The sequence below is a fragment of the Taudactylus pleione genome, unplaced genomic scaffold (assembly GCF_031769625.1).
Source record: "Taudactylus pleione unplaced genomic scaffold, aTauple2 ptg000109l, whole genome shotgun sequence".
Taxonomy (NCBI): Eukaryota; Metazoa; Chordata; class Amphibia; order Anura; family Myobatrachidae; genus Taudactylus; species Taudactylus pleione.
In genome coordinates, this window is record NW_028284511.1 from 8624761 (window position 1) to 8638542 (window position 13782).

Consider the following 13782-nt stretch of genomic DNA (forward strand, 5'->3'; position numbering starts at 1 on the left):
CAGCCCCAGTTGCGGGAGAAAATGAAGAAGGAGCCGTTGACGTGTCACGTTCCGCTTCAGCTGACAGTGTGTTCACCAGCAGGTCTTTGCACCTCTGCAGGCTTGTGTCGGCCGGAAAGAGAGACACCACATAGGCTTTAAACCTAGGATCGAGCACGGTGGCCAAAATGTAGTGGTCTGATTTCAACAGATTGACCACCCTGGAATCCTGGCAAAGCGAATGAAGGGCTTCATCCACAAGTCCCACATGCCGAGCGGAATCGCTCCGTCTTAGCTCCTCCTTCACTTTCTCCAGCTGCTTCTGCAAAAGCCTGATGAGGGGAATGACCTGACTCAAGCTGGCAGTGTCTGAACTGACTTCACGTGTGGCAAGTTCGAAGGGCTGAAGAACCTTGCACAACACGGAAATCATTCTCCACTGCGCTTGAGTCAGGTGCATACCCCCTCCTTTGCCTATGTCATAGGTGGATGTATAGGCTTGTATGGCCTTTTGCTGCTCCTCCATCCTCTGAAGCATATAGAGGGTTGAGTTCCACCGCGTCACAACCTCTTGCTTCAGGTGATGGCGGGGCAGGTTCAAGAGTGTTTGCTGGCGCTCCAGTCTTCGGCACGCAGTCGCTGAATGGCGAAAGTGGCCAGAAATTTTTCGGGCCACCCAAAGCGTCTCCTGCACGCCCCTGTCGCTTTTCAGAAAATTCTGCACCACCAAGTTTATTGTGTGAGCAAAACATGGGACGTGCTGGAATTTGCCCAGATGTAATGCCCGCACAATATTGGTGGCGTTGTCAGATATCACAAATCCCCAGGAGAGTCTAAGTGGGGTAAGCCACTGGGCGATGATTTCCCTCAGTTTCTCTAAGAGGTTGTCGGCGGTGTGCCTCTTACTGAAACCGGTGATACACAGCGTAGCCTGCCTTGTAACGAGCTGGCGTTTCTGAGATGCTGCTACTGGTGACGCTGCTGCTGTTGCTGCGTAAGGTGATACATCTACCCAGTGGGCTGTCACAGTCATATAGTCCTTAGTCTGCCCTGTTCCATTTGTCCACATGTCCGTGGTTAAGTGGACATTGTGTACAACGGCATTTTTCAGGACACTGAGGACACTTTTTCTGACGTTTCTGTACAGTCTCGGTATCGCCTGCCTAGTGAAGTGGAATCTAGACGGGATTTGGAACCGGGGACACACTACCTCCATCAATTGTCTAAATCCCACTGCACTAATGGCGGATACCGGACGCACGTCTAACACCAACATAGCAGTCAAGGCCTCAGTTATACGTTTTGCTTCAGGATGACTGCTGTCGTACTTCATCCTCCTCGCTAAGGACTGTTGGAGGGTCAATTGTTTAGTAAAAGTAGTGGTGTTCCTACTTCCTCTCTGGGATGATGAACGACTCCCAGCAGCAGCAGCAACAGCAGCAGCGGCAGCAGTAGGCGTAGCAATGCAGGATCCTCCGGAGGAATCCCGGATAGGAGAGTCAGTCATGCCAGTGATATGGCCTGCAGGACTACTTCCGATCCTGACTAAGGAGGAAATTGACGAGGAGGGAGTTGACGGTGTGGTTTGCAGGCGCTTGGATACAACAGGACAACGGGATTTAGGTGTCCCTGGACTGCTTACGGTCTGAGCCAAAGTTTCTGAACTTGACAGTAACTTTTTATGAACGCGCTGCAGGTGCCGTATAAGGGAGGATGTTCCTAGGTGGTTGACGTCCCTACCCCTACTTATTTCACCTTTACATATGGTACATATGGCAAGACAGTTGTTGTCCGGATTTGGATAGAAATATTGCCAGACCAAAGAGGTGGAATGTTTGGTCTTCTGCCCAGGCATGACCGTGATGGGCTTTTTCATCCCACGGACAACAACTGTCTCCCCCGGAGCCTGATTTAAACAAACCACATCACCATCAGAATCCTCCTCGCCAACTTCCTCCTCAGCGCCAGCTACACCAGTATCCTCATCCTGTTGTACTTCAACAGTGACATCTTCAATTTGCATATCAGCAAGTGGACTGTGGGTGCTCCTTTCAGCACTTGCAGGGGGCGTGCAAATGGTGGAAAGAGCCACCTCTTCCCGTCCAGTGCTGGGAAGGTCAGGCATCGCAACCACCACCACACTTGGACTCTCTTTGGGGATTTGTGATATCTTCTTAGAAAGCACAGTTCTTCGCTGTGCTTTTGCCAGCTTAACTCTTTTGATTTTTTTAGTGGGAGGAGTGCTTCCATCGTCATGTGAAGCTGAACCACTAGTCATGAACATACTAGGGATCGACCTTAGCCGTTCCTTGCCACTCCGTGTCGTAAATGGCATATTGGCAAGTTTACGTTTCTCTTCAGCTGATTTAAATGTCTTTTTCAAGGTCATTTTCCTGAACTTTGCCATTTGGGATTGTATGTGCCCTCTACTATGACATTGGGCATCGGCCTTGGCAGACGACGTTGATGGCATGTTATCGTCTATGTCATGACTAGTGGCAGCAGCTTCAGCACTAGGAGGAAGTGGTTCTTGATCTTTCTCTATTTTATTTTTATCGGAGAAAGTTTGGTCCTCCATTTATGTTATATCGATTTGATATATACGTGCGGCTAAACACAGAAAATAAATTTTTTTTTGGTTCGGACTGGAGTGTACTTTGTGGGTTACAGCACCCTTTAACGGTCAAGCCAGCCGGCCCTTTACTTATGACACAGGCGCACTCTTGGCACTACTTTGTTGATGCACGTGCGGCTACTGCGCACACAATTCACAAACACAGAAAATAATTTTTTTTTGGTTTGGACTGGAGTGTACTTTGGGGGTTACAGCACCCTTTAACGGTCAAGCCAGCCGGCCCTTTACTTATGACACAGGCGCACGCTTGGCACTACTTTGTTGATGCACGTGCGGCTACTGCGCACACAATTCACAAACACAGAAAATAATTTTTTTTTGGTTTGGACTGGAGTGTACTTTCGGGGGTTACAGCACCCTTAACGGTCAAGCCAGCCGGCCCTTTACTTATGACACAGGCGCACGCTTGGCACTACTTTGTTGATGCACGTGCGGCTACTGCGCACACAATTCACAAACACAGAAAATAATTTTTTTTTTGGTTTGGACTGGAGTGTACTTTCGGGGGTTACAGCACCCTTTAACGGTCAAGACAGCCGGCCCTTTACTTATGACACAGGCGCACGCTTGGCACTACTTTGTTGATGCACGTGCGGCTACTGCGCACACAATTCACAAACACAGAAAATAATTTTTTTTTTGGTTTGGACTGGAGTGTACTTTCGGGGGTTACAGCACCCTTAACGGTCAAGCCAGCCGGCCCTTTACTTATGACACAGGCGCACGCTTGGCACTACTTTGTTGATGCACGTGTGGCTACTGCGCACACAATTCACAAACACAGAAAATAATTTTTTTTTTGGTTTGGACTGGAGTGTACTTTCGGGGGTTACAGCACCCTTAACGGTCAAGCCAGCCGGCCCTTTACTTATGACACAGGCGCACGCTTGGCACTACTTTGTTGATGCACGTGCGGCTACTGCGCACACAATTCACAAACACAGAAAATAATTTTTTTTTTGGTTTGGACTGGAGTGTACTTTCGGGGGTTACAGCACCCTTAACGGTCAAGCCAGCCGGCCCTTTACTTATGACACAGGCGCACTCTTGGCACTACTTTGTTGATGCACGTGCGGCTACTGCGCACACAATTCACAAACACAGAAAATAATTTTTTTTTGGTTAGGACTGGAGTGTACTTTCGGGGGTTACAGCACCCTTTAACGGTCAAGCCAGCCGGCCCTTTACTTATGACACAGGCGCACGCTTGGCACTACTTTGTTGATGCACGTGCGGCTACTGCGCACACAATTCACAAACACAGAAAATAATTTTTTTTTTGGTTTGGACTGGAGTGTACTTTCGGGGGTTACAGCACCCTTAACGGTCAAGCCAGCCGGCCCTTTACTTATGACACAGGCGCACGCTTGGCACTACTTTGTTGATGCACGTGCGGCTACTGCGCACACAATTCACAAACACAGAAAATAATTTTTTTTTTGGTTTGGACTGGAGTGTACTTGGGGGTTACAGCACCCTTTAACGGTCAAGCCAGCCGGCCCTTTACTTATGACACAGGCGCACGCTTGGCACTACTTTGTTGATGCACGTGCGACTACTGCGCACACAATTCACAAACACAGAAAATAATATTTTTTTTGGTTTGGACTGGAGTGTACTTTCGGGGGTTACAGCACCCTTAACGGTCAAGCCAGCCGGCCCTTTACTTATGACACAGGCGCACGCTTGGCACTACTTTGTTGATGCACGTGCGGCTACTGCGCACACAATTCACAAACACAGAAAATAATTTTTTTTTTGGTTTGGACTGGAGTGTACTTTCGGGGGTTACAGCACCCTTAACGGTCAAGCCAGCCGGCCCTTTACTTATGACACAGGCGCACGCTTGGCACTACTTTGTTGATGCACGTGCGACTACTGCGCACACAATTCACAAACACAGAAAATAATATTTTTTTTGGTTTGGACTGGAGTGTACTTTCGGGGGTTACAGCACCCTTAACGGTCAAGCCAGCCGGCCCTTTACTTATGACACAGGCGCACGCTTGGCACTACTTTGTTGATGCACGTGCGGCTACTGCGCACACAATTCACAAACACAGAAAATAATTTTTTTTTTGGTTTGGACTGGAGTGTACTTTCGGGGGTTACAGCACCCTTAACGGTCAAGCCAGCCGGCCCTTTACTTATGACACAGGCGCACGCTTGGCACTACTTTGTTGATGCACGTGCGGCTACTGCGCACACAATTCACAAACACAGAAAATAATTTTTTTTTTGGTTTGGACTGGAGTGTACTTTCGGGGGTTACAGCACCCTTAACGGTCAAGCCAGCCGGCCCTTTACTTATGACACAGGCGCACGCTTGGCACTACTTTGTTGATGCACGTGCGGCTACTGCGCACACAATTCACAAACACAGAAAATATATTATTTTTTTAGCACTTGGGGGGAGCACCCCTGATGGACAGAGCACCCCCTGGACAACACTACAGCACTCCTTTAGGACTGGGACACTGCACAGGACTTTGGAGTGGACACAGCCCCTATGGAGAACTGACTGCACAACACAGTCCAGCCAGCCCCTATGGACTTTGAAGTAGTGGACACAGCCCCTATTAACAACAGCAGCACAGCACAACACAGCCAGCCCCTATGGACTTTGAAGTAGTGGACAACAGCAGCACTACACTACACTACACTACACAGCCCTAACTCCCACCCTCCCTCTTCACTGTCCACAGCCGAGTGAGAAAATGGCGCCGACGTGTGTACCTTATATAGGATCCAAAACCGGCGAGACTCGGAAGGCGGGAAGATGACGTTTTGCCTCGATTTCAGATCCGAGTCAGGCGGGAAAAGTCGAGCCTGACTCGGATCGGACTCGGATCGGGGGGGCTCGGGGGGGTTCGGATTTCAGAAATCCGAACCCGCTCACCCCTAATATATATATATACATACATACCCTGCGCCTCCTCTAAGAAAGCGTGTCGAATAAGAACCCCAACGCATGTATTTTTCAATTGCAAAGGATACAACCAACGAGCTCTTCCCTGTGAACAAGAGAATCAACCATTAGCGAGAAACAAAATAATAACACGATAAAACATTAATTGGAGCACAAACCCCTTTTCTCGTGTGTCATTTGTCATGTGAGTGAGTGGTCGGTTTGGACAAGATCTGGCTGTTTAGCACTGGGGCAGAATTATTTCTGGCATCAGAGTGGCCCAATAGTGGGATTGTCAGATGGCTATACACTCACAGGTCAATGACATCAGTTTACACCTCATTTACCAATATGCCTGTTAATGCTCCTATTCATACAGTAGCAACAGGATCATCAGTGGACCCTGTGACCATTTGTGGTGCATACATACAGTGATTTCAGGACAGCTGTCTGATATTGCCTGGAATACTGCAGCATTATTATCTAAGGGCCTGCAATTCTGTCCTGCAAAAATGCAAATGCAGCAGGGGGTGTTTGTGATGCATCTGCGATCCCATCACAACCATCGGTCACAATGGCTGCCACTTTGCTCAGGCTGCAGTAGCTGAAGCTTACCGCAGCCTGGCCAGATCCTTTCAGCCTGCAGGGCAAGGAAGTCTGCACGCATATCCTGGCCTTGCCACTCCTGGAAAACAGGGGCGACACGCCCCCGTTTCCGGGAACGCAGGCTGTCCCCGTCCTTGCATCGTCCTGCAAGCGCCTCTGCCTGTCAACCAGGAATAGATATACGGTGGCCTGTGTGCAATTTCACAGGACTCGTTCTGCACATGCACGGACTCACGATAATCGGGAATCTGCGATCAGCTATATTTCATAACACTGTGCGGTTATACCATATGTTTGTGGCATTATACTATGTAAAATATTGAATAATGAGAGTTATGGTAAGAACTTACCTTTGTTAACGCTCTTTTTCCAAGTCCATAGGGTCCACAGGGAGTCTTTGGGGTTTAGGTGATGGGAACCAATCCGGGCACCACGCAGTTAAAGCTTTAGCTCCCAGGATGCACTGGGTCCACTCTCCCTATACCCCACCCCCGAGCCAGAGGCACCTCAGTTGGTAATAAGCCAAAGGCCGAAGGAAGATAAGGGGAGAAGGAAGACTGGTACACTCAAGAAACACTCTCACAGAAAAGGAGATGAGAAACCGATGACCAGCAATATCGCCCATATGAAGCCAGGTGCGTGTGGACCCTATGGACTTCGAAGAAAGAGATTTAACAAAGTTAAGTTCTTACCATAACTTATTTTCTTCTTCAGGGTCCATAGGCTCCACAGGGAGACCTTGGGGATGTCCCAAAGCAGTCCTTTTAAGGGTGGGGACGCTCCTGTGCTGAGAGGCGAATCCGGCGCCCAAAGGAAGCTTCCTGAGAGGCAAAGGTATCAAATGCATAGAACCTTAGAAAGGTCTGGACAGAAGACCACGTGGCCGCCTTACAAAAATGAATAGCCGAGGTGCCACTGCGAGCTGCCCACGAGGGACAAACAGACTTAGTAGAATGAGCCTTAACAGAAGATGGAACAGGCAGGCCTGCCTGCGTGCAAGCTTCTGAGATAGTCATACGAAGCCATCTATCCAATGTCTGATTTCCGAAGAGAACTGGTACGGTCTGCATAAATCTTGAGGGCGCGGACCACATCCAATGAGGTCTCTCCAGCCGAGAGGTCTGGAGACAGAAAGGCTGGTACTATAGTTTCCTGATTAATATGTAAACTAGAAAACAACCTTAGGAAGGAACTCAGGGCGAGTATGAAGCACCGTCCTGTCCTGGTTTAATATCAGAAAAAGAGGATGACAGGAGAGCGCTCCCAATTCTGACACCCTTTTGGCAGATGCAATGGCCAGGAGAAAAAGAGTCTTAGCTGTTAACCACTTAAGATCCACTGAATCTAGAGGTTCAAATGGAGGACCCTGGGGAGCCTGAAGAACTACTGCCAAATCCTAAGGAGCCACTAGTGGGACAAAGGGAGGTTGAATCCGGAGGACACCCTGGAGGAAGGTGATGATATCCGGAATCGGAGCAAATCTACGTTGGAACCACACTGACAGTGCAGAGACGTGCACTTTCAACGAGGCCATGCGCAGGCCAAGGTCCAACCCAGCTTGAAGGAATGCCAGTATTCTGAAAATTCAAAACACCTGAGGGTTGTAAGCCTTTGTACGACACCACTGGAAATATGTATGCCACACTCTTTTGCACATCCTGGTGGAGGCAGGTTTATGCGCTCTAAGCATCGTGTTGATGACCGAGCTAGAGAATCCTTTGGACCTTAGGAGGGATGTCTCAAGAGCCACGCCATCAAAGACCGACGATCCAGGTCCGGGTAAAGGCAAGGACCCTTAGACAACAGGTCCGGATGTTGAGGCAGCAGGAACAGAGTGTCGATGGAGAGACTCCAAAGATCTGAGTACCAATGATGTCTGGGCCAAGCTGGAGCCACCAGCAGGACAGTGCCTCCGTCTTGCTTGAACTTCCGAAGAACTTGAGGAAGCAGGGAGACAGGAGGAAATAGGTATGCAAAACGGAAGGTCCATTTTACTGACAGAGCATCCACCAGGCTTGCTTCGGCATCTCTTGTTCTGGACCCGTACACTGGTAACTTGTGATTGTGTTGAGAGGCCATGAGGTCCACCTCTGGAAGACCCCATTTGTCCACTGGGAGTTGAAACACCATTCCCCTGGATGCACATCGTGATGGCTGAGGAAGTCCGCTTCCCAATTGAGAACTCCCGGAATGAACACTGCCAAAATGGTCAGGAGATGAGATTCTGCCCATGTCAGAATCTGTGACACTTCTGTCATAGCTGTCCGACTTCGAGTGCCTCCTTGATGGTTGATGTACACCACTGTGGTGGCGTTGTCGGACTGAACCTGCGTGGGATTTCCATGACGAATGTGTATTGCCATCATGAGGGCCCTGTACACAGCCCGAAGTTCCAATATGTTGATGGGCAGGGATGTCTCTACCATTGTCCACCGGCTCTGAAAGGAGTGAGGACCGGTCACTGCACCCCATCCCCGGAGACTGGTGCCCGTTGTTAGGAGTATCCAGTATGGAATCCAAAAAGGGCAACCCTTGGTTAGATGAGATGTCTGTAGCTACCAAGAGAGGGACAGACGCACCTCCAGAGAGAGTACCATTATCTGAGCTATGATCCGGTGGGTTAATCTATCCCACCTGGAGTGGATGAGCCGCTGCAGGGGCCTGGAATGGAACTGAGCATATTCCACCATGTCGAATGTGGATGCCATGGATCCCAGAACCTGCATCACCGAGTGGACTAACACCTGGCGACTGCGGAGTCTGTGTACTCGCAGCTGCAACATACACATCTTTTCTGGAGTCAGAAAGATTCTCTGCTGGTGAGAGTCCGGAAGGGCTCTAAAATTAACCATCCTCAGTGAGGGAATTAGCGAGGACTTTTTCCAATTGATCAACCACCCGTGTGTTTGTAGACAAGCAACTGTTAGTTGCAGGTGGTGGTGAAGCTCTTCTGGAGAACTCGTCAACAAGGAGGTCATCCAGATATGGTAGGAGTCGGATTTTCCTGGCCATTACAGCCATAATTTTGGTAAAAACCCTTGGAGCCGTGGATAGGTCAAAGGACAGCGCCTGAAACTGGACGTGTTGTTGCAGTATAGCTAACCGCAGATAACACTGGTGAGAAGGCGTTATGGGAACATGAAGGTATGCATCTTGAATGTCCAGTGATACCATGTAATCCCCAGGTTCCATAGCCAGTATGATGGATCGTAAGGTTTCCATCCTGAACCTGGGCACCTTGAGGAACTTGTTCCGAGCTTTGTTGTTGAGGATAGGCCGATGAGACCCATTTGGTTTCTGAACCGGAAAGAGTAGAATAGTAACCAGTACCTCGTTGAGATAGCTGAACTGGTACAATTACCACTGCCTGCAGCAAGGTCTGTATGGCTTTCTGGATATGCAAGGCCTTGGTTTTGTCTGAAGGAGGGCCTTGGCAGAAAAACTGGTGGCCAGGCCTTCGAATGAATGAGAGGGCATACCCCTGAGAGACCACTTCTCTTACCCAAGCATCCTTGGTGGTTTGACACCAGTACTGGGCGAACTGAAGAAGTCGGCCTCCCAAGAGGGAGGCCCGCCCCGTCAGACTGCGGGTTTATCCTCCTGTTTGGAGGCCGGGCGTCTTGTGCTCCAGGCTTGTTTCTTAGGCTTGGCAGTTTTCTTGGCAGCGGACTGCCTAGGGAAGGACTAGCCTTTGGATTTTCCTTGGGTTCGAAAGGACCGAAAGGGGGAACTTCAAGACTTTGCAGGAGCAGATGCTGAGGGCAGAAATGCAGATTTTGGATTTGGTCAGCGTGTCAACAATCTTGTCCAGGTCTGGGCCAAACAAAATCTCCCCGTTATAGGGTAAGGCCTCCAGGCCTTTCTTAGAATCGTCATCTGAGCTCCAATAATGTAGCCACAGAAAACGGCGAGCAGACACGGCCGCGGCCGAGACTCTAGATGTCAGTAGACTAGCATCCAGAGCGGCCTTACCGATATATGCAGCTGCATCCCTAATATAGCCAACCAGTGACACCTGATTCTCTGGAACTTCCAAGGAGTCCTCAAGTGTATCAGCCCAACTCTCTATCCTTAGCTACCCAGGAGATAGCCATGGACTGCCGGGCAACAGCTCCTGAAAGAGAGAATATCGACTTCAGGCAAGTTTCTGCCTTCCTATCCGTAAGGAAGAGATGGAAGGCATAGATAACGTTGCACTTTTAATTAATCGTGTAACGTGTGAATGCACAGCAGGGGGTGATCCCCACTTCTTACAATGAGCCTCAGGAAATGGGTAACATGAGGTCAAAACAACGTATTACTAGCATAATAATTATACAATATAAAGTCACATATGATTCCAAAACTATGAACAATGTGGGTGAATGGATCTATCCACAGCGGTACAAACTTCATGGTTATTGTGAAAGAGAGAGATTATTTCCATAGACCACAGTCATGAATCACTAGGGTCTGCCTGTTACTACACACTGATGTAATCTAGCAAGGATTACATTAGAGATGCTTTACTGTGTCAGCCTAGATGTCTACATCCAGCCAGCACCATAGGGGCTAATAGCAGCAGAAGAAGGGGTGCAATGCCTAGCTCTAGGGGAACAAAATACATGTAACTATGGCAACGCGTCCTGCACTCACCTCTCCTGGACATCGCCATATTGTTCAGATGATCTTCGGATGTTTTCGGTTACCTTCGTCAAAGGACCCGAAAGAGAACTGTAAGCAGATGCCGGAGCAGCCATCTTTATTCTGGGCAAGTTTAAAATTCTACTGTGTGGAGAAAGATTATCCTTGTGGAACTGACAATAAGAATTCAGCTATTTGCTTTTACTAACGTACGGTATAGACAGCACAGATAAGAGATGTGAAATGTAACTGGCCTAACAGTATCACAGTAGGAAAAAGGAAATGCGCCCAAATTCAATATGGCTTCCTTGAAACAACCGTTGCCATGGAAACTCACCGTCGTAGGCAGTTCAGGAAACGACGTGTATGCGCATGCGTGGCGGATCCCGCGTTCGGGTGGGAACATTCGGCCCCGCAGCCATCTTCGGCGAGCATCGGCTACACTCGGTGGTTTCCGTGAACGGGCCGGAGCGAAAGCAGCGAATCGTGGAGCGCTCGGAGATTTCCGGAGCCCATCGGGTCTTTTCGAATTATTATTCTTTATTCTTTTATTCTTCGGACTGCGCGTTCAGGTGTTCTCGGTTTCCACTCGTCTGTTTCCGGAAGTAAGTTCGGTAGTTTCCGGAGGGATGGACGAGACTCAAGCGTCCCGACTCGGATTATCAGAAGCGGCAGCAGCAGTGGCTGCCGTAGCTGCAGCTGTGCGGGATGGGCCGGAGGTAACGTCGGTCACGGTCATGACTGGGCCTGATGGCAGAAGTGCGACAGGAAACGGGTATACAGGTGAGATGTCATGTCAGTATGCGGCCGCTAGATGGCGCTCTGCATACACTGCATTTATGTTTGTAATTATCTGTGATGCCGCTAGATGGTGCTGGCTGATATTCTGTTAAATTTTTAATTTGTTCATTAATTTGAAGTTTACTTATTCTGTCACTCAAATTAGGGATGGCCATCGGTGGTGTTACTATCGAAGGGCAAAATAGCAAGTAGCTATCGATGGTAACAAACTGTTCAATGTATTACCATCGATGGTTTCACCAACCGATGGTTATCCCTGTTTTTTTACTGACTGGCCCATGGGCCAATGAAACCATGGGAGCGGGGCTTAGCGGGTGCCGGCAGGCGGGGCTATGTTCCGGCACCTTGTAAAAATAAAACAAAAAAACAGTTATGCTTAGGAGGGAAACCATCTGGTTCTCCTCCATCGATGGCAAAATCATTTGACACCGGCCATAAACCATCGATGATTATGAATAGTCGATGGCCGATGACCATCCCTAACTCAAATACTCAGGTGTGTAACGTTGCTGTTCCAGCACATAACTCTGCTATGGGGGTAGGAGTCTGGAGCTTAGAAGAAAACATGTCTATACAATGGCTCAAACACGCTGGTGTTTATTTGGTTGTTCTGGTGATTGTTCTGGAATAATGGCGAGACTAACCTCTCAAAATCGCATTGCTCTAAGTGAGAATAGCACCCGAAGGGACAGGGGCTCCGAAACGAGCCTGTCCCTGCGATTAGCTTGGAGTGATTCCTGCGCATGCGTGGTCTACTGACCACACATGTGCGAATGGCCAATGCAGGGTAAGGATCTGTTGGAACCCTCTTATGTTGAGATCTGAAAAGTTTAGCATATGTGCTGCTGTAGCACAATGCCATCTTCAGATGGCGTCAGCTGCGAGTGGCCAAACACTGGAATTCTTTGCATTCCGCAGCTTGGAAAATCTGACTGCATTTGCAGCCCCCATAGAAACCTATGGAGCAGGGGCGTTTTAAGAGAGGAGGGGACTCGTGTGCATTCCCCATCCAGGGCCCCCTCCTCTCTCCTCGGCGGCCACCAGTGCACTGACACCAGCGGTAGATGCAGCTCATTAGTCTGTGCCCGGAGTCTACTTCGCATGCGATTTCCCTACTGTGCGCAAGACGCTAGGAAAATGACCGCGGTGCCAGTGTATGCCCAGCATTAGTAAACACTATATAATCAGACATTCTGGAGTCTATTCGATTTGTATTTATATATATATTTTTTACTGTGCATGTATATGTCAGTTTTGTGTGTTATAACGGCTGTGTTATTTTCAATATGTTTATTTAATAAATGTCTTTTGTTTTTTTTGTTATTACTTGAAATTTTATATTTACTGCACGCCTTGGCTGTTTCCACTAGTTAGAATCACCTCTCACTTTATTAGATTACCAACCCACACTCTTTATTACTGACATCCCCACCTGCACATCTCCACCGCATGCTTGCCTACCCTCCCGATTCGACCGGGATTCTCCCGAAAATTGGGTGCTGCTCCCAGCCCCCCGGGAAGGCAGGCAAGCCTCCCGGCGCCTGCCGATCCCACCGGACCCCCCACCCGCAGTTACAACAGAAACCCGCGCAGCGGGGGTGGCCGATGATGCGATTCACGTTGAATTTCTTCATCATGACTCCGCCCTCTGCTTCATAAAATGACACAATCGCATGGCCTCGCCCCCGCTCCACCCACAAATGCCAGGTATGTCCCGCCGCGCCCCCCTGTGATGGCCACGGCCCCTGCTATGCCAGCCTGGCTGCTCCCTCCCAGAAGCCAGATGTCGGCAAGCATGCTCCACCACCCCTTGCCCAGACTATCAACTGAGCAAACATTAACAAGTCTTTATTTTGCCTACTTTAGAATATATATTTTTGCATAACAACTGTCTTCTCTTTTGTAAATCACATACTTTAGCACTGGGTCATGATGAATGATGCTTTATGTAATCCACAAGGTCATATTTTGCAGCCCTGGAAAGCTTGGCAGTTTTTTTATTGTCTGCACTTTTTCAATTGAAATTCCAGAGAAATTCAGAACAAAGGCAAAAGCTGGACTTCTAGAGGGGGTTTCCAAATGCTTGATTTTAAAGTGAGTGTGGTCCATAGAGGGCATAATTAGCACTTAACAAGCTATAGTCTGGCTCCTACAAAGTGCAGTGTATGTAACACATCAGACATATACAGGGCCAGAGACTACAGTAAGCCATTAGATGTTGCAGAAGGGC

The 13782-nt window shown here is 48.8% G+C and overlaps 2 protein-coding genes across 5 annotated transcripts in view; one reads left to right on the forward strand and one right to left on the reverse strand.

The window, feature by feature from the left end:
- The window catches only part of TMEM80 (transmembrane protein 80), a 30490-nt gene extending 18985 nt beyond the window's left edge, over positions 1 to 11505 (reverse strand). For 2 of the 3 annotated variants that reach the window (XM_088471005.1, XM_088471003.1), the window contains exons 1-3: positions 11089 to 11505; positions 10764 to 10892; positions 5612 to 5628 (exon numbers count right to left, since the gene is read on the reverse strand). In XM_088471005.1, the coding sequence (XP_088327131.1) occupies positions 5612 to 5628; positions 10764 to 10782 (36 nt within the window). In that variant the 5' untranslated portion in view covers positions 10783 to 10892; positions 11089 to 11505. The remainder of the gene's footprint in view (positions 1 to 5611; positions 5629 to 10763; positions 10893 to 11088) is intronic. The other variant, XM_088471004.1, reaches the window with a different exon arrangement.
- Positions 11102 to 13782, forward strand: part of DEAF1 (DEAF1 transcription factor) — a 60935-nt gene continuing 58254 nt past the window's right edge. For both annotated transcript variants that reach the window (XM_088471001.1, XM_088471002.1), the window contains exon 1: positions 11102 to 11534. In XM_088471001.1, the coding sequence (XP_088327127.1) occupies positions 11381 to 11534 (154 nt within the window). In that variant the 5' untranslated portion in view covers positions 11102 to 11380. The remainder of the gene's footprint in view (positions 11535 to 13782) is intronic.